The 20269-nt window shown below is 39.5% G+C and overlaps 1 protein-coding gene across 4 annotated transcripts in view; it reads right to left on the reverse strand.

Annotated features, from left to right (window-relative positions):
• Window positions 1-20269, reverse strand: part of ADAMTS19 (ADAM metallopeptidase with thrombospondin type 1 motif 19) — a 530841-nt gene that overhangs the window by 356609 nt on the left and 153963 nt on the right. For all 4 annotated transcript variants that reach the window (XM_073676530.1, XM_073676518.1, XM_073676524.1 and 1 more), the window contains one exon: window positions 10727-10770. In XM_073676530.1, the coding sequence (XP_073532631.1) occupies window positions 10727-10770 (44 nt within the window). The remainder of the gene's footprint in view (window positions 1-10726; window positions 10771-20269) is intronic.

The following is a 20269-nucleotide window of genomic DNA, read 5'->3' on the forward strand; positions in this document are numbered from 1 at the left end:
TATCTTGGTGAAACCCTTGATGAATCTCCTGTAGTAGCCTACCAGCCCGAGGAACTGATGCACTTCCTTGATAGTGGAAGGTCTTGGCCAGTCCTTGATCATGGTGACTTTTTCAGGGTCTGGTGCTACACCTTCGGGGCTTACCACATGACCTAGTTACTGTACCTTGGGCTTCAACAGGTGGCACTAGGACGGCTTTACCTTCAGGCCATAACCAGATAGGGCTTCAAACACCTTGGCCAGGTGCTCCAGGTGGTCTTCATATGTCTTCGAGTAGACAATTACATCGTCTAGGTACAGCAGGACGGTTTCAAAGTTTTTGTGTCCCAGGCAACACTCCATTAACCGCTGGAAGGTTCCTGGGGTGTTGCAGAGCCCAAATGGCATACAGTTGAACTCGCTGACACCCATTTGTGTTGTAAATGCGGTCTTTTCTCTGTCCGCCTCTGCCACAGGAACCTGCCAATACCCACTGGTGAGATCCAAAGTGAAGAAATAGTTAGCTGATCTCAAGGCTGCTAATGATTCCTCAATTCTGGGTAATGGGAGGCGTCCTTATGTGTAATGCAGTTAATCTGCCTGTAATCAACAAACATCCTCACTGTACCATCTTTCTTTCTAACGAGAACTAATGGAGCGGCCCAGGGGCTACAACTATCTCTGATCACCCCAGACTCCTTCATCTCCCGTAACATTCCTTTGGCACATTGATAGTGAGCTGGGGGTACAGATGATCTCCTGTGGACATATGATTTTGGACCCCTTTTACCTGCCCAAAGTCTAGTGGGTGTTTGCTGAAGACTCGCTCATATTCTTGGACCACCCGGTATACTCCATGCTTTTGGTGCAAAGGGGTGTAATCAATGCCTACTTGTAGCTTCTGACACCAATCCTCCATCTGCCCCTTGGAGCCATTATCCTCCGCCGGTTTGGATGGAGGCAAGGGTTCCACTGCCTTTATTGCATTGTTACTAACAGTGAACAGCTTAGCAAGGGTAGCATACCGGGGTAAATGGACCTCTTTCTCCCCACAATTCAGGATGCGTATTGGTACTCTCCCCTTGCGGACATCGACTACCCCCCCTGGCTGTCAAGATGGTGGGCCTACTATCAGAGTACACAGGTTCTACCAGGGCCTGATATTCTTGACCCCTGAGACCTATTGCTGCCCGACACCATATTAACATTTCACTCCTAGGGGGCATTGCAATGGGGAATGGATCACTCATCCTGACATTGCCAACTTCTCCACCAGACAGCTCTACCTGTTGTCTTTTCATCAGGGCTCTGATCTCCTTCTGCAGAACTCGCTGCTGACTGGAACTGGCAGTCTCTGCGACCTGCTGCAACAAAAGAATAATTTCCCCAAGACAATTCTCTATCACATTGGTGCCTATAGTTATCTTAGGATGACTTTCTCGGTGTTCAATATCAACAATAATCATTCCTTGTGATGGCAGTTCTACTCGGCCAACTTTTATGGTCACCTCTTTATACCCCACCGGAGACAAGGGCTGACCATTGCTGCCATAGATACTAAGATGTTCATCTGGACGGCAGGTAATGTCTGAATCAGTCCACTATTTTTTATAAAGGATATATGGCATCGTTGTCACCTGGGACCCAGTGTCCAGCAGTGCCTTCATCGGAATGCTATCAAGCACGACAGGTAGGACCGGCCATCCTCCCACGTACTTGTCTCGCTAGCTTTGTGGGCCTGGTCGTCTTACTCCTGGGGGTTGGCCCTCTGCCCCAGGGGTTGCTCGTTTAAATTAAAGAATCTTGCGTAGTGCCCCGCCTTTTGACAGCGGCTGCAGATGGGTTGTCCGTTCTGGTCGTAGCGATCGCTGTTCCTACCTCTGGTCTGTGGAATTCTTCTCTGTCGTCGCCATGGAACATCATCTAGACTGGAAGCCAGCTGGATCTTTTCCTTTGGAGACACTTGCATGGCCTGCATGATTTTAGTTAGTGTAGCCACACTTTTGGTCAGCTCCTGGACCTGAAGGCGTAGGTCTGCAGACGGGTCATTGTCTAGAGTCTGCGCGTCAGTCTCCACAGGTGCTGGGGTAAAGGACGCCACCTCCTGGTGGTATGTGATAGCTGTACGCCGGAGGGATGCAGTGCCGCCTGGGGTTGGTTCTCGCAGCACCCGGATGGCTCTGTCTTTAAATTGCGCAAAGTCCAGATCAGGGTTTTACAGAGCCATAATGCGCAGCTGTGTCTAGTGAGCGTTAGACAGGAGCACCTCAATAAACTTCCCATTTAGCAATCTGTCCTCATCTTGCACACTGTCGGGGTCCACCAATTTAGTGGCACGCAGCGCCTCCTGCAGGTTTAGAGCATAGTCCCGTACACTGTCCTGCACCCTTTCTTTGCACCTGTAGAACTTCATTTTAATTTCTGCTGCAGTGCGGGTGTCAAAGGTATCCTTCAACCAGGCCAGTATTTCCTTGACAGTGCCTTTGTCCCTGCCCGGCCAGGAATTCACCTCTCTCTGGGCTGCACCGATTAGCTGGCCTATGACACACTGCAACAAAATTTAAATGGAGACCAGAAATGGCTGAATTTGTGATACGTGTGATGGAAAAGCACAGTTTTAAATCGCTGGCTTGTGGGTTACTATTTTTCACAGTGACCTCATGTCAATAACTTCACTGACACACTGCATCAAAATTTAAATGGAGGCCAATATTTTCCACGTTCACTACAAATTTCTGGATTTTTATTGTTGTAATATAGAAAGGATCTGGCTGTATTCTGCAGTGCCAACAAGCAAATGGAGCAGAAAAATGGTGTACTCTGGATTGCTTTTTAAGCAAATAACAAGGATTAAGATAAAAAAAAAAAATCCCTGGCCCCTGATATCTGGGACTATGTCTACAAATATCTGTAAGAACAGCAGCAGCAGGAACGTTCAATTGCACTATATGCACTGCAGTCTGCCATATACACTGCTTGCCTGCCTAATTCCTGCTATCACCACTGAATATATGCAGCTGGACTAGTGTTCAGAAGGACTGTCAGTTCAGATGGATATATATATATATGTTGTGGAATACCTATACTAACGAAACGTTCAATGGACCCTCTTGCACTATATGCACTGCAGTCTGCCACATACACTGCCTGCCTGCCTAATTCCTGCTATCACCACTGGCTGAGGGCTGATGTTCTTAGTTTGAGAGGGGGGGGGGGCAATATCCATGGCCCCTTCCCTGGCTATTAATATCAGCCCACAGCCATCTGTTTCAACTTTACTGGTTAGCAATTATGGGGTACCCTATGTAATTGTTTTTTCTGGGGTCCCCCTTTAAACTAACCAGGAAAGGCTAACCAAACAGCTGTGAACTGTTATTAATAGTCTGGGAACCTTTAGGGCTATTTGCCCCTTTCCCAGAATATTAACATCAGCTCCCAACTGTTGGTTTAACCTCAGCTGGTTATGAAAATTATGGGGGATCCTACTCCATTTTTTTTTTACTATTTATTTACTAAAAAAAAAAAAACACAAACCACTGATTAAATAGAAGACTGACATGTATCTATCTATCTATCTATCTATCTATCTATCTATCTAAGAACCTCCATTTTTTTGTAAGTAAAGCTTACTGAGTAATAACACAGTTTAGATCAAATGTTTTTATTGTCTTTATGTATCTTGGCCATAATGGAGTGCTGATGCGCTTTCTTTTCATATATATTGTGCAGTTTCTGCAGCTAGCACCTGTTCACACTTAGGATATGCTGGCCTTATTATCTATCTATATATCTTGTTCCTCATCGCTATCTATCTCTATCTTTGAACATCTTTAATACCTAAACTCTTTATCCCCTTTCTGATACAGTATATACGGCATATGTCGAGTCTCTCCCTTTCCGGGGACATGACAGCTGGTCTGATCAGCTGTCATGTACCACTAACAGCCATGGGTGGAATTGAGATTCAGCTGTTAACATGTTAAATGCCGCTATCAATCTCTGACAGTGGCATTTAACATGGCCTCGGAGGAAGGACATCATAAGTCCCGCCCATCAGCGCCCATGTCACATGACCGCGGGACACCGATGGATTAGCATGACAACCCGGGGTCTGCAGGAGATCACTGCTCAGCCATGCAATCCAGATGTAGCAGATTTAACACAGCTCAAGATAGAGATTCATATTAAAACTCTAATTTTATTAGTATTAAACTTAAAAATACACCAAAAAGACAGAAAAACAAACTAGAATTAAAAACTAGATTAGGGACAGTATAGGATACACATGCAGTCAGATATTATACCAACTTGTCCATGGATCCACAGTACAGGGTAGACAACAAAAACAATTGTTTCTGAGATCTTCCGTAATAATCAAATATTAGCCAAAAAGCTTATATAGCTACTACACTAGTAAACTTTCTCTCTGACTGTTCATTCAGCTCAATATGACAAATTTGAATCCAGTCCCCGAAACATATGGATTATCATCGGACAGGTGAGGAATATGGTGTTTTATTATTTTTAATTTTACAGTAATAAATTGGTAAAAGAGGGTGGGGAGTATTTCTTTTGAATAAAGAAGTCTGTTTTTAATTCAATTAAAGGACTTTTTTCTGTGTGTGTGTTTTTATTACATTTGACTTTTGGGTTAGTAATAGGGGCGTATTACCACACTTACCACCACTTAAGTGGGAAGAACCAGGCAAAGCTGCAGAATTAGCGCATCTAATAGATGCACCTTTTCTGGAGCGGCTGCAGGCTCCTATTTTTAGGCTGGGGTGGGACAATATCCGAGGCCCCTTCCCAGTCTGAGAATACCAGCCTCCAGCTGTTTCCTTTAGCTTGCCTGGCTGTCAAAAATGGGGGGACCCCTCTATTTTTGATAGCCAGCCAATATAAAGCTGAAAGATAGGGGCTGCAGCCCGCAGATGTCAGCTTTACATGTGCTGGTTATCAAAGATAGATGTGAACCCACACCATTTTTTTTTATTATGTATTTATTGCACAGGCGCTGGCTGGTGAATACTCTCATTTGCCCCGCCTGCTCTCGCTGCTATCAGCGAGACCAGGCGTACGCTGATGAGAGTAGTACTCTCATCACCCTGATGCCTGTGACCGACAGTAACATTTTTACCACCAGTCAGAGCTGCTGGTTCACCTGCTGTCATCTGTGTGACAGCGTGGGAACCGCAGAGCTGTGACCAGCGGTAACGAACTTACTGCCGATCAGAGTCGGTATTTCCTACGCTGTCACGCATATTACACCAAGCGAAAAAGCGGATGTTAGGGCCCCCCGAAACAAACTTTTTTAAAATGTTCAGCCGAACCTGACGGCCGGAACATCCACTAGTTGGCATTCCATCCTAGGTGCATTTTCCCCTTCAGACATCTTATCCAGATTGTTTTGTAATAAATCAACGATCTGAGATACAGGATATTTATAAAATACATAAATTATATATAAATGTAGATAATAGATATAAAAAATAAATAGTTATAGTACAAATGTAACTTTTGTTCCATTTTTGTAATTTGAAACAATCTATATAACCATAGCTGGCCATCAATCTCCCTGAACCCATACGGGTACTGTTTTGTACAGAAGCACATGTGTTTTACACCTGTGCCCTCTCGCTGAGAGATACAAGATGTAACCTAAAGCTATCCTGACTACAAAGTAAAGTAACAAGTTTCATGTGTGTTCATTGATGAAGGCATGAATTATTGCCCCATTCCGGCAAACTAAGTTCATGTCCCGAGAGAGTAAAATATTGCAAGAATATTTATTCATTATTGTTTCCCTTTGTAAAAAAATAATTGCCTCAAATTTTATTAGTAGTTTATTTTTTTATGGAAATATGATAATTACTAACTCCAAACCCCATAAAATGCAGAAATTAATTCTACAGGGAAATTGCCAGTAGGCAATAAAGGTCTATTAATTGTTGCACTGGAGAATGTAGAATTGTAAGTAATTAGTAGAATAAAGTGGGGAGAAATTGACAAATTGTTATTTTCACTGTGTGATATCACATCTGTGTGTGATCAATAGCTGAAGCTTTCCATCACACATAAGAAATAATATGCCAAAAGCATTATTGCTTGCGGCATGCATAATGGTTGTTCATGTGGAAGAAAGGAGCAAACCTTAATGAATCTGGCACACAACTGAGCCATGTGAGGAGAGTCTGTACAAAGCCAAATAGCCTCTGTGGGATCCATGTTACGGTATTAAATGAAACATGCCGCGCATAAAAGGTTTGTGTGTTTTACCTTACATTTACTGTATATGAAATTACATGGCCAGTATGATTGGTAGGAGGAGTAGGGGGCCTTTTAGGGCATCATTATAGGCTTATTGCTATTTATTGTTAAAGCACCATTAATCCCTTGGTGCTAAACATGTGTAAAGGGAGGACCTTGCTCTCACGGCCTTATAATCTAGCATTTAGAACCATCTCAATCATTCATGGCTCTATGTGCTGGCCACAGGAAGTCTTTACAGAAGAATCGGCTGACCAAGCTGTGCAAAGCTGTTTCCATAACTATCATAGAACTGAACAAGAGTTGCAGAATCAGCATAGCACAAAAATTATGTTGCTTTCATAACTCGGGACTTAACCATGTAGATTTTAGTCCTAAAATATTTTAAGAACTCCCATTTATGTCTATGAGAGTTACAGAATCCCTGTAGAGCAATACCGACTTCTTATCATAGACAAAGATATTCCTGTCTCAGGCAATCATAGGAATACCCCTTTAAAAGGAAAAGCTTAAATTATGTTATTAGCACATTTCTTGTACAAATATTTGGTCATCATTCATCAGTACACTCCTGATAATATAGATTGTAGGCCTACGCAGGCATTGTCACGCTTCCTCTCTACCTATTATTATTGTTATTATTATTTTTTATTTATATAGCGCCATTGATTCCATGGTGCTGTACACAGGAAGAGTGTACCTATCTTTCACTTACTCATTCATTCATTTATGTTTATTGACTATTGTACTTGTTTCTTGTCTGGTGTCATGTAGGTAAAGAGGAAAGGGTTGTCTCATTATATTAAAGGTCTTACCTTATTAAATTACAAAGTATAAACATAAGAAACTTATTCCGCACTTTCAATGCCCATGCTGCGGATTTTTCCGCAGCGTTTATGCTGCGCTGAAAAATACGCAGCATGTCCATTAATTTTGCGGAAGCGCTGCATTTTCGCCGCCATGGACTTGCATTAGAACGCGCCAATTCCGCAAGACTGCATCTGTACTTGCGTAATTGGCGCGTTCTAATGTGCGGATGGTACCCGGGTGTAGAGGAGAGGAGAGTCTCATCCACACCCAGGACCTGCGCTGACGTCAGAGTCATGTGACGGGTCACGCGATGCTGACGTCAGCAGGTCCTTCACTCTACCGCTGCCGGCAGCCAGGACCGAGCGAAGCAAGACAGAGCGGGCCATCGGAGGGTAAGTATATATTTATTTTTTTATTTTTGACATTCTCTCAGGTCACACTATATAAATCCATGCTGTTTACATGGATTTATGTAGTGTGACCAAGTTGACAAGCACTTTCCAAGTGATGCTAAAATCGCTTGGAAAGCGCTTGTCAACCCGCATGCGGAAATGCATGTGAAGAACGCTTTTTTTTCTGCCAGGGAGATGCAGAAACGCTCAGGAAAAATCCTGAGCATTTCTGCATCGTGGGCACATAGCCTTATTGTTAGTAAGTCATATATCCAGGTGTTAGATTGAGTTCTATTGTCAAAGACGAACATTCCTATTTTATCTTATTCTTAGTCTTTTCATATTCTTAGTCTTATCATATTCTTAGACTTATTTTATTCTTAGTCTAATCTTATTCTTAGTCTTATTTTATGTTACTGTATCATAGGAGTTGCCTCATGTTCCTGAAGATCGAAACATGAGGCAAGCTTTTAAATTTTTCATATGTACAACTTGGAATAAAAGTCGCTTTAAAAAATAATACATATGATAGCAATGCTGAACACTGTATGCCGTTTTCAATTGAAACAGTTTCAGCTCTAAGAATATTGTACACTGACAAGAACAAAATAGGTTGCAAAGTCAAGTCCAGACCCCACTGGTATAGGACAACTTTCCAATAATTTGAACCTCTTCTGTGATCTTCATTATTTGACAGACCAAGAACATCTGACTTTCTAAGTCAAATATGAAACAAATTGCAGTTTTCATTCTAGATGTCCATCAAATGCACACAAGTCAGGTATTATTGTTATTGGTCTGTTCCCCATAAATGTGTTTAAACTTTGAAGTTGTCGACATATGTTAATGGTTAACTTGAGAAAGCTGTTTTTTCCTTTTGACTACATTAACCCACAAATGTCCCTAAGAAGTATATCACTTTGGAACATATCTGCATCTGAGTGACATAAACAAATTTGCTTTAAATCTGAAAGACTACATAGCCTCTTTGCATATAATCGCCCTCCTTTCTACAGTTTCACACTACTGTCCTGGTAACAATATTTATTCTCTTTCTCTCTCTGAAATTTAATATAAAACTAACAATTTATAAATTTTGTATCTGCTGCTTGGTTTAGAACTGTGGCTAACCTGCCATTCCCCTATGTTATGGTGGATCAATGTAATTCACTTATGGTTTATTTCTGTCAGTGACAATTAAGAAAACATTAAACAGCCCTGTTGGCTGTCATGCTTTTATTTGCAGTTATTTTAATTTTATTAAAACTTTTAGGAAACTACTTGAAACAAGTACCCTTAATTGGTCTGTGCACAAAGGGAATAGTGATTTGATACAAAAAGTGTCCGGTGGGTCTAAATACTTCTGTTTTGTTATTTTTAATGAAACATTCATTCAAATAGAGGATCACAGAAACAATCTGTAGTATTGCTGGAGAGAAACTAGGTTTAAGTAGGAACAATCACGTAACTACAACAACAAAAGAAGAGACAGATATAGGGAGCGAGAGTGAGTGACAGTGATTTTACTATAACATTTAAGCCTCTTCCGAAAGCACAAATCTACTATTTGTGAACTTCAGGATTTACACTATGCATTAAACCTTAGTATAGTTTGTCATCTAAAGTGTAAAAAGTTACATTGCTAAGCTTTAGACACCTTTGCACATTTTTTTTGTTTATTTTTTTCCAAAATGTACAATTAAAAAAATTGTTTTAATCACAAATATTTCATTATTGTTCTGCTGTAGAGTCTCTAAAACTCCCTCACTAAGCTGGCTGTCCTTCAGCCTGTAATAGAGATCTGACAGCATAGTGCTCCACGTGGTGTGTACTCTCTCTTCACCTGCCATCCCTTTTCTAAGTGTTAGAGATAACCACAAAAGGGAGGAGATGGGGGTAAGAGGTTGTAAATGCCAAATATGAAAGAAAAGGAAATCAAAAAGCAAACTTCATTGAGGTAGGTACGAAATAGAGAGAGAGAGAGAAAGTCCCCATCAGTGACTGTGGAGAAGAAATCCCACATGAGATGTAGAATCAGAAATTAGTACAAGGACAAAGCTATACTTTTATATGAGAGCTGTTGAAGGCAGAAGCATCTAGGACACAAAGTCCTCACATTCAGCTTAGATTACTGGGAGACGGTTCCACAGAGAAAAGTCTAAAAGTAGGAGCTAGTGAACTGCATATCAGAGGAGTCTGAAAAAAGTGAAGGATTTTGCGATTGTAGCCTGAAATTTTTAAAGTCAATATAAACCAAAATATTTTTTTCATGTCAGAAGTCTCCATAGCTAGAAAACCACTTTCCTAAGTGTATGTGCACACAGCGTATATCAGATTCCAGGGTGCCGCCAAGTTTTTTGTTAGAGATGCTGCTTCAGGATGATCTTTTTCCAGATGCGGCTTCACAGTTGGTTTCCCCATCACTTTTTGGTTAGGCTCTGCCATCGGTGACTTTTACTTACACCTTCAACTATAAAGAGCATGCAGATTTGAAACAAAGCTTTCACCCGAAAAATTAACATGTTACGGTATTTCTTTTAGCCGCTTCATGGATTCCGAACCCTGAAGTGGTTAAAAAAGTAATGAACGACTGGACAAGTAAACAGTAATGTAGTTTTTACATTCCAGTACATTATGTTCACTTTGTGCTGTGGCTTCGTGAGGCTTTTTCAGGCGGTTTCCAGGCGGAATCCACCTGAAAAACACATTGTGTGCACATACTGTAAGGGTGATGGTCACAAACTATATATTTTTAAAACTGAAGATTGTTTGGCTGCTCTTCTTCAACTCAACTGTATTAGGACATTGTGATGATCATAAATGGCAACTAAGCTGCTTGGTAGTCAAATGCTTCCTATTTCATCAGTCCTTCAGGCTACTGCCCTGACCCCCTATTCCTTTATACCGTGGCACACTGTATATTGATTAGCTGCTATGTATGAGCATAAGTTCTTTGGGAAGTCAGCATACAAAATAAGATTTACATGAAGGGTAAAACATGAAAATAGATTATTATTACTATTAATAATTACAATAATAATAACTAACCTTATATCCATTGTTCATTTATGACCCTGTTCAATTATGAGTGTAAAATTTTAACTATGACAAGTAGAGAAAAATCGTATTCTTCTACATTGAAAATGTATATACAGATTTAGCAAAGCTGAATGCCATTTAACTGCTTGATTGCTGCTATGTATTTTCAATAAATTTAAGATAAACATATTGAATCCAACATATAATAGAAATACATAGTGCAAATCCATTTTACTCACCCACTGTATCACATGGTTCATCTTTATGGACACAGAAATCCGTCCTAGGAGGAGGGGAAACAACTACACATTAATCACAATCAACTCTGTCAGACTAATAATAATTATGAGACCAATTTGCACAGATTTAATATGCCTCAGTTGGTAGAAACAAGAATCCATTATTGTAACCAAGACTACAGAAAAGTAAAGATTTGGATTAGCAAATAGGTATTGCAAACTTTATCTAATTCTGTTGGGAAGTTTGGTATTGAGAGGGAGAAATCAGCATCTGACAGCGAATTTCATTATGCGTTTACAAGTGAAACTGATTTTCATATGTAATGTTTTATACAATGTTTTTTTGGAATCAATTGCATGTAATAATATTACAATAATATTTACATTTAAAACAGATTATAAGCAAAATTCCAAATGAGGTCTAAAAAGTGTATTTTAGCAAATCTACAGTGGTGTGAAAAAGTGTTTGCCCATTTCTGATTTCTTATTCTTTTGCATGTTTGTCACTCTTAAATGTTTCAGATCACAAAACAAATCAGTCTGGAAAAGGTTATAAAGCAATTTCTAAAGCTTTGGGACTCCAGCGAACCTCAGTGATAGCTATTATCCACAAATGGTGAAAACACTGGTGAACCTTCCCAGGCGTGGCCAGCCGACCAAAATGACCCTAAGAGCGCAGCGACAACTCAGCCAAGAGGTCGCAAAATACCCCATAACAACATCCAAAGTACTGCCTGAGTCATTTGCATCAGTTAAGGTCAGTGTTCATGACTTCACCATAAGAAGGAGACTGGGTAAAAATGGCATGCATCACAGAGTTCCAAGACGAAAACCACTGCTGAGCAAAAAGAACATAAAGGCTCGTCTCAGTTTTGCCAGAAAACATCTTGATGATCGCCAAGACTTTTGGGATAATACTCTGTGGGCTGACTAGACAAAAGTTTAACTTTTTGGAAGGTATATGGCCTAATACTTCTGGTATAAAAGTAACATAGCATTTCAGAAAAGGAACATCATGCGAACAGTAAAATATGGTGGTAGTAGTGTGATATTCTGGGGCTGTTTTGTTTCTGTGCACATGGTCAGGATTTTTTCTGCGTGGATTTTACTTGCAGAAAAAATACGGACATGACCAATTCTTGTGCGTTTCTGCATGTGTATTTGCCTATACAATGCATTGGAAAAACGCATGGCAAATACGCATGCAAAAACGTATCAAAAATGCATGCGTTTTTTTGCCAAGGAGATGCAGGAATGCTCAGGAAAATTTCTGCTTCATTTCTGCATCGTGAGCACTAAGCCTTACACTGCAGGTCTGTGTTCTTGAACAGGCCCAACACATGATGGCGAGATGGATTTTTTTACTGCTCTGGGTACTAAAATTCAAGTATGAAAAATAAGATTTTGCTTTAATTGACACATATATTGAGTCAAATAGACTCCAAATGGGAAGCCTAGACTTTAATTTGGCTGTTATTTAGTGTTTACAATCTATTTTAGGGTAATTGATTAATTTCTGAAATCTAAGTATACCTAATTAGATCAAAATTATTTGAATTAATGAAAATCCAGAATGCAGACAATACAATAATATATACAGAATATATATATATATATATATATATATATATATATATATATATATACAGTACAGACCAAAAGTTTGGACACACCTTCTCATTTAAAGAGTTTTCTGTATTTTCATGACTATAAAAATTTGTACATTCACACTGAAGGCATCAAAACTGTGAATTAACACATGTGGAATTATATACTTAACAAAAAAGTGTGAAACAACTGAAAATATGTCTTATATTCTAATTTCTTCAAAGTAGCCACCTTTTGCTTTGATGGCTGCTTTGCACACTCTTGGCATTCTCTTGATGAGCATCAAGAGGTAGTCACCGGAAATGGTTTTATGATGTTTGTGACTTGGATGGATCATTATGCTTTATTTATGATAGAATTTTTTATTTCAATGCAAACACTGTAAAAATCCATATCACAAGAATTATTTTAATAACAAATTTTCACCTTAAATAAAAAAAAATCAGCTGTATTACTTGTTATTTGTTATCTCTGTCCCAGATATATCAAATATTTTCCTTATTTAAAAATGAACTGTACTTTCAATAAACCTTGCATTAATCAATAGTACAAGCGGATATAAGACATTTTGTAATATATCTCATCAGAGAGATTTGCTCCTTCCCCACTTTTTAGCCACTTTTTCTCCTCCATCTGCCTTCTAACTTTATCATTCATGTTAAAAAAACAGCTTATTTTCTTCTTGTGCCATCTATTTTATAGGAAGTCTATCAATGACATAGGCCATGATTGTAGTATTATGTAAAAGGTATTAAGGGTTGCAGGTTTGGGCCAAAAATGTGTAATTAGTATAAGGTGTTACAGAATTACGATACTTATAATGTATGGTTTCTAAGAATGTTTTAATTCTTTAGTTGATAAAACAATGTATAGTTAGATATATACATATACTATATTATCCCCAGTATGTACCAGTACAAATAGAAGTAGAGCAAAAATCCTACTATTTCCTAATTCTGACTCTTGGAAGTTGGCACTATAACCATTGGTGTTAGCTCTACTCAAGGCAGACTTGCCCTAATAACCCTTAAATAGGCCTTACACCAAGTCATAAATCAGCCCTTTATCGGTAGTGAAGTCTCCCACATAAGGAAAGGAGACACATGAAGAAAGTGCAGAGCCTTCCAACAAGTCTTTTACTTCATCGTAGAGCAAAATTCACATCTACACTGCTCCGTACTGCTTTGTGATATCCTTCATACCATTGCTGTGCCTGTCTGTGTGCTATTTAAGGAATGAGGAAAAGGAATTTACCCTGTGTGCTGTGTTTTGTTTGGAAGACATCATGGCAGCTAGGTTCTTCTCACATACTTAGAAATAAATGCAAATTAAAGGAAATCTGTCACCAGGTTTTTGTTATAAGGCTAATGTAGGCATGGAGGGGCTGAATCCAGTGAGGTATCACTTAGATTACTGCATACAGTCGATCTGACACAATCAGAGCTTTTAGATATAGCAATGAAGCAGAGCTGACAAAGCTAACGCCTCCCACACCAGTCTCTGCATGTAATTAAGCAGAGCTGAGAAAGCTATCCCCGCCCATACCAGGCTCTGTATGTAATTAAGCAGAGCTGAAAAAATCTAACCCCGCCCACACCAGGCTCTGTGTGTACAAAGTCCATAGACAGTGAGTTACCTGTCACAGGAGAGGTGTTGCGGAACCAGAAGGCAAGATCTGTTGGGTCACTGCAATGATCAGCGCCTGGTGCTAAAACACTCATTGCAGGCAAACAAAACCACAGAGCTTGATAAAAGAGGCATCACTGACATCTGTGTTTTAACCCCTACAGCATGCTGTCTTCATATTACATAGCAAAAACCTGCTGACAGATTCCCCTTAAGAAATAGAGGCTACAGAAGGTAAACTGGTGAACATGTAGAATAAAAGTCCTATAATGGCCATAAATATTGTTATTCCCTATGTACACATACAGGAAATCGTATTCTGAAAAGTTACTTGAAAGTAGTTACCTTTTAAGAAACTTATATATGGGAACTATTTCTTTCTCCTGATCTATAACCATTTCATCCAAAGATAACATTTTCTTTTACACCAGACCCAAAATCCTGTCATACTGGCCAGTTACTTTTGCCACCTCTTTGTGTTTTGCTCATAATTATCATCAGGTCATCTGCAAACAGAGCTAGGATTTTTTTCCCTAAACACATATCTAATATTTACCATCTCTTTATTTACATGGAGTTTTCTGCCAGCCCTTCTATAACAAGTGAAATATAATTTTCACTTTCAGCAAAGCCCATTATACTCTTACAATATATTCATTTCTATGTGATTTTTTGAATGCAAAATCTTTACAATGATTGACAATACCCTGGCAATGTTAGTCTTGGATTTTGGTTATTTGGCTTCACTTGATGGTTGCTATGGATGGCATAAATCTTTCTGTAAATTTGGTGCTATTCCATATTTACTATTGTAGGCCTCAGCTCTTATAGACCATCATTTAGGCAAAGCCAGGAATATTGGGGATCAAATAAAAACTTGTCATTTTACCAGCCAAAGGCATGGTACCACTAAACAATGTACATAGCTGCGGTGTTCCTCTCCATATATTGCTTACATCTGGCCACTGATCAGGTATCAGACCCCCAGAGGACTTATATTGATGATCTATCCTTCAGACAGGTCATCAATCGTTAAACTCCTGACAGCTTATGTGAGTAGATGAAAGGCTGCTTTTTGGTTGAGCACCTAAATCTTCAAGGTTGCAGCATCAGTTTCTTCTCTTTCTCTTCTCTCTATATGCAGTGGATGCAGTATGGAAGAATTCTGGGCAATATTTAGCATGAGGCACACTGACAAGTAGCCATACTAACCAATAATAAGAATTGTTTTGATTATTTCTACTATTATAACATTTGACATATTTTAACAAACACTTTTTGTAACTTTTTAACAAATAAGATATAAATAAAATGTATCTGGATCATAAGCGATATGTTTTGTGTTAGTAGATACAGACCATAATACTGACAGTTTCAGTAGCTGTAAACTAGTAAAATTAAATTACTACTTTCATTTTCCCAACATTCCACATGTCGAAGTGAACAAGCAAGCTAGTTACTTACATTCCACACAACATTCACAAAGCAACACATGCACTGGCTTTTGTCAAGATCATTTACACAATTAACTTCTCTTCAAACCTTAACAAAATGATGTGAAATGATCAGCATACCACAAGGCATTAAATGTGTACCCCCACTCTAGTGGAAAAGCCAAGGAAACATGAATTTCAAATAAAAAGGTAAAAAATAATTGTGACAAGTAGAAGTTATTATTTGCAGAAGATGTCAAAGTAGGTTTTGTTCTTGAACATAGTCTTGCCCAAGGATGGTCTAAATTATATCTACTTTAGCTTCAGGTAAATTTTGCTTTTATTTCAAAGGAATCATAAAAAGAATCAAAAAGTCTTCTGTAAACTTCTCGGCCACCTCATCTCAATGTAGCTCTGAAAGCCCTGAAAGCAGACCTGCTGGATGCAATGATCAATGCAAACCACCAACTCATCTGAAATGTACCATGAGGCTTTTCCCCATATATGTTTGGAGATCTGGTGGCATCACTTGATGGCAGCTTCATCTTCTTCTAAACCTGAACATATTAATTTCAAAAGCTAGAAAGCAGCATACATACAATATTAGTTCAAAGAGAACTGTCATCTCCGGATATAGATGCAGTATCTACAGGTTATGCCAGAAAAGCCTGTTACTTGTAGATTCACACTTTCTATATAATATAGCGGAGAGGTAGACACTCATCTGAATTAAACAGACAAAAAGTGTTGTGTACAAGCACAATCACATCTGCACTCAACTGTATAGAGAATGTGATGACCATGAGTCCATGACCCAAAGGACTGGAACTCAGAACTCCTGAAAAGCAAGAGTTCTTGACAAGATATCCATATTTACCAAGGATTTATACCATATCCAGGGTTGTATTTAGCACTCATGCTGCCGTACGCACTTGTTTTAATGCACCATAGGGGTAAGTCAGCCTAAAGCCTCTTTCAGTTTTTCTTCATACAAGAAAAAAATATGGTGGAGCTGATTCTCTATTTCTGGTCCAAGCATCAGTTTTTACCATCAATGCAGCATCCACTTTTTTCTTGTAAGCAAGAAAAAAAGATCTCCAAACTTCTCTTACTCATTAAACAGTAAAAAAAGACAGCATATGGGTGATGTCCATGTGCTGTTTTTGCACATACAGTGGGGAAAATACTATAAGTATTTGATACACTGCCGAATTTGGAAGTTTTCCCACCTACAAGGAATGGAGAGGTCTGTAATTTTTATGGAATGTACACTTCAGCTGTAAGAAACAGAATCTTAAAAAAAATCCAGAAAATCACATTGTATGATTTTTACATAATTAATTTGCAGTATATTGCATGAAATAAGTATTTGATACAGTAGAAAAACAGAACTTAATATTTGGTATTGAAATCTTTGTTTGCAATTACAGAGTTCTGACATAGTTCTTGACCAAGTTTGCACACACTGCAGCAGGGATTTTGGCCCACTCCTCCATACAGATCTTTTTCAGATCTTTCAGGTTTTGGGGCTGCCGCTGGGCAACATTGAGTTTCAGCTCCCTCCAAAGATTTTCTATTGGGTTTAGGTCTGGAGACTGGCTAGGCCACTCCAGGAAAGAGCCACTCTTTAGTTGCCCTGGCTGTGTGTTTTTGGTCATTGTCATTCTGGAAGACCCAGCCACGACCCATCTTTAATGCTCTTACTGCGGGAAGGAGGTTGTTAACCAAAATCTCACGATACATGACCCCGTCCATCCTCCCTTCAATACGGTGCAGTCGTCTTGTCACCCTTGCAGAAAATCACCCCCAAAGTACGATGTTTCCCCCACCATGCTTCACGGCTGAGACAGTGTTCTTGGGGTTGTGCTCATCCTTCTTCTTCCTCCAAACACGGCGATTGGAGTTGATACCAAAAAGTTCTATTTTAGTCTCATCTGACCACATAACCTTCTCCCATGCCTCCTCTGGATGATCCAGATGACCTTTGGCGAACTTCAAACTGACCTTGACGCGTGCGGGTGTGTGGTCCCAGCTCTCTTCATGTCATTGACAAAATCCTCCCATGTAGATCTGGGCTGATTCCTGACCATTCTCAGTATTATCCTTACCCTACGAGGCGAGATATTGCATTGAGCCCAAGACCGAGGAACATTGACAGTCATCTTGTGTTTCTTCCTTCTTCTAATAACTGGGCCAACAGTTGTTGCCTTCTTACCAAGCTGCTTGCCTATTGTCCTGTAGCCCATCCCAGCCTTATGCAGGTCTACAATTTTGTCACTGGTGTCCTTAGACAGCTGTTTGGTCTTGGCCAGGGTGGAGAGGTTGGAGTGTGATTGATTGAATATGTGGACAGGTGTTTTTTATACAGGTAACGAGTTCAAACAGTTGCACTTAATACAGGTGATGAGTGCAGAGTAGGAGGGCTTCATAAAGAAAAACAGGTCTGTGAGAGCCAGAAAGAATTCTTGCTGGTTGGTAGGTGATCAAATACTTATCTCATGAAATAAAATGCAATTTAATTGTTTAAAAATCATACACTGTGATTTTCTGTTTTTTATTTTTAGATTCTGTCTCTCACAGTTGAAGTGTATCTACAATAAAAATTACAGACCTCTCCATTTTTTGTAGGTGGGAAAACTTGCAAAATCGGCAGTGTATCAAATACTTATTTTCCCCACTGTATCTGTTTAATTGAATGGTTGAATTTGATATGTGACTCGGATGTAAAATGCACATGTCTTCCATTTTTTATGCTATGTTAATTTTTACACTTTTTTTTATGTACGTGTTCTATTCGTGAAAAACACAAATAGATCTAGGCCTCATTCCGATGGCTACATTTTCTATGTCCATTCAAATAAGATAGCTGTCAGCAAAATGCATTGAGCAGTGACAGCTTTCATGAACTACCCCATAGACATGCATGCTCGGAGAAAAAAATACTGCATGCCAAGCTGAGAGCTGACCCATGACTACATTTTAATAGGACATTTTTAGCTGGTATGCAATATTTCTGCTCACATATGAGCACCAATCAACTATGTACAAGTCAACTTGCACCCGTGTCAATTAACTTTTAAGTTCAGTTCCCATGATGAGTATTTGGTGAGATTTTGATATTGCGTATTTTCCCTGCACAAAAAACATAGCATCCTATAGTTCCAGCAAAGAAGATGGGATGTATTGAAATCTCATGCTGTGCTTTTCATTACTCAGCCTAAACTGACCTGCAGTGCATTTTTGAGCTCTGCAACATGTCATTTTCTCGTGCGGGTACGCTGAGGTTTATGTGTGAATTTTCCTAGTAGAATTGAATGCGCAATAAATGTGTTAAATCTACAGGTAGAAAACGCACATAATCCACTCATGACTGTATGAGTAAAGTTTTGTCAGCCAAGTACCAGGAATCGTCAAATACAAAATAGCTTTATTTAAAATATGACATAGCAAACAAGATAAAAAATGCATGTAAAAAGACGCACTCAAAAATGCAATTACCCTAATTTACATAATAAGGGCAGAAATTTTGTTCTTATTCATTCTCATAGGACTACCGCAATTCTCTACTTATCAGTCTCCCTTTTACTAAACTCTCTCCTCTCCAATCTGTCTTGAATGCTGCAGTGAGGGTCGTATTTCTGTCCAGCCACTACACCTATGCCTCCACCTTGTGCCAGTCATTGTACTGGTTACTCATCCACTACAAAGTACAATATAAACTTATCACTCTCACCCACAAAGTTCCCCACAGTTCTGTACCACCCTACATCTCCTCTGTCATCTCTATCTAACCCCCTTTCAGTGCTCTCCATTCTGCTAATGATCTAAGACTGGTGCAACACACTCAACTTCACTGACATAAATGTACTACATGAGTGCAATCCAATTGCAATATTCATTGATCCAAAACTAATACCCTTTCAATCCGGACCTCTCAAACCTGTCTCCAAGTTTTCTCTTGTGCTGCGCCATTGTGCATTTCTTTAGACTGGCTTACCATCTCGCCTCACTAATCAAACTATTCCCTGTTCTCCCTTCCTAAAGTTTCCTCATAGTATGGTCTATTCTATCATCTGTTCCACACTCTCAATGCATTGAGTAATACTTTGTATCTATACTAGTGCAGTTGCTGGCTGATGACTGGTTCATGCAGTATTATTTGAATACTACTATTTATTATATGCATTGACCATACACAACAAGAACTTTTTGACCTTTTGTGTCTCATCTACCTACTTGTAGATTGTAAGATGTTGTAAGGCTATGTGCCGACGATGCAGAAATGAAGCAGAAAATTTCTGCAGCATTTCTGCATCTCCCTGGCAGAAAAAACGCATGCAGATTGTGCATGCGTTTTTCCTGCAGAATACATGCGGAATACATGCGGATTCACATGCGTACCCACATGCGTTAACGCGTGTGTTTCCGCATGCGGACTGACAAGCACTTTCCAAGCGATAGCATCACTTGGAAAGTGCTTGACAACTAGGTCACACTATATAAATCCATGCAAAAGGCATGGATTTATATAGTGTGACCGTAAAAATAAAAAAATATAGCTATACTTACCCCCGATCCCCCGCCGCGTGTGCTGTTGCGCTCCCTCCTGCCTTCTTCCGGGTTGCCGGCATCTCGCGAGACAGCCTGCGGTCACATGACCGCGACGTCATCTCAGGTCCTGGAAGGAGAAGCGCTGCTGGGGCCGCCGAACAGGTGAATATAAACTTTATTTATTATTTTATTCTTTTTTTTACAGGTACAATGGTACCCAGGTCTGGATAAGAGTCTTCTCTCCTCCAGAACTGGGTACCATCCGCACATAGAGACGCATAAAATCCGCTTGTACAAATGTACAGACACGGATTCTATGCGTCTC

This window comes from Phyllobates terribilis, unplaced genomic scaffold, assembly GCF_046119375.1.
Source record: "Phyllobates terribilis strain yellow unplaced genomic scaffold, ASM4611937v1 Scaffold_1__5_contigs__length_1240528914, whole genome shotgun sequence".
In the NCBI taxonomy this organism is placed as follows: domain Eukaryota; kingdom Metazoa; phylum Chordata; class Amphibia; order Anura; family Dendrobatidae; genus Phyllobates; species Phyllobates terribilis.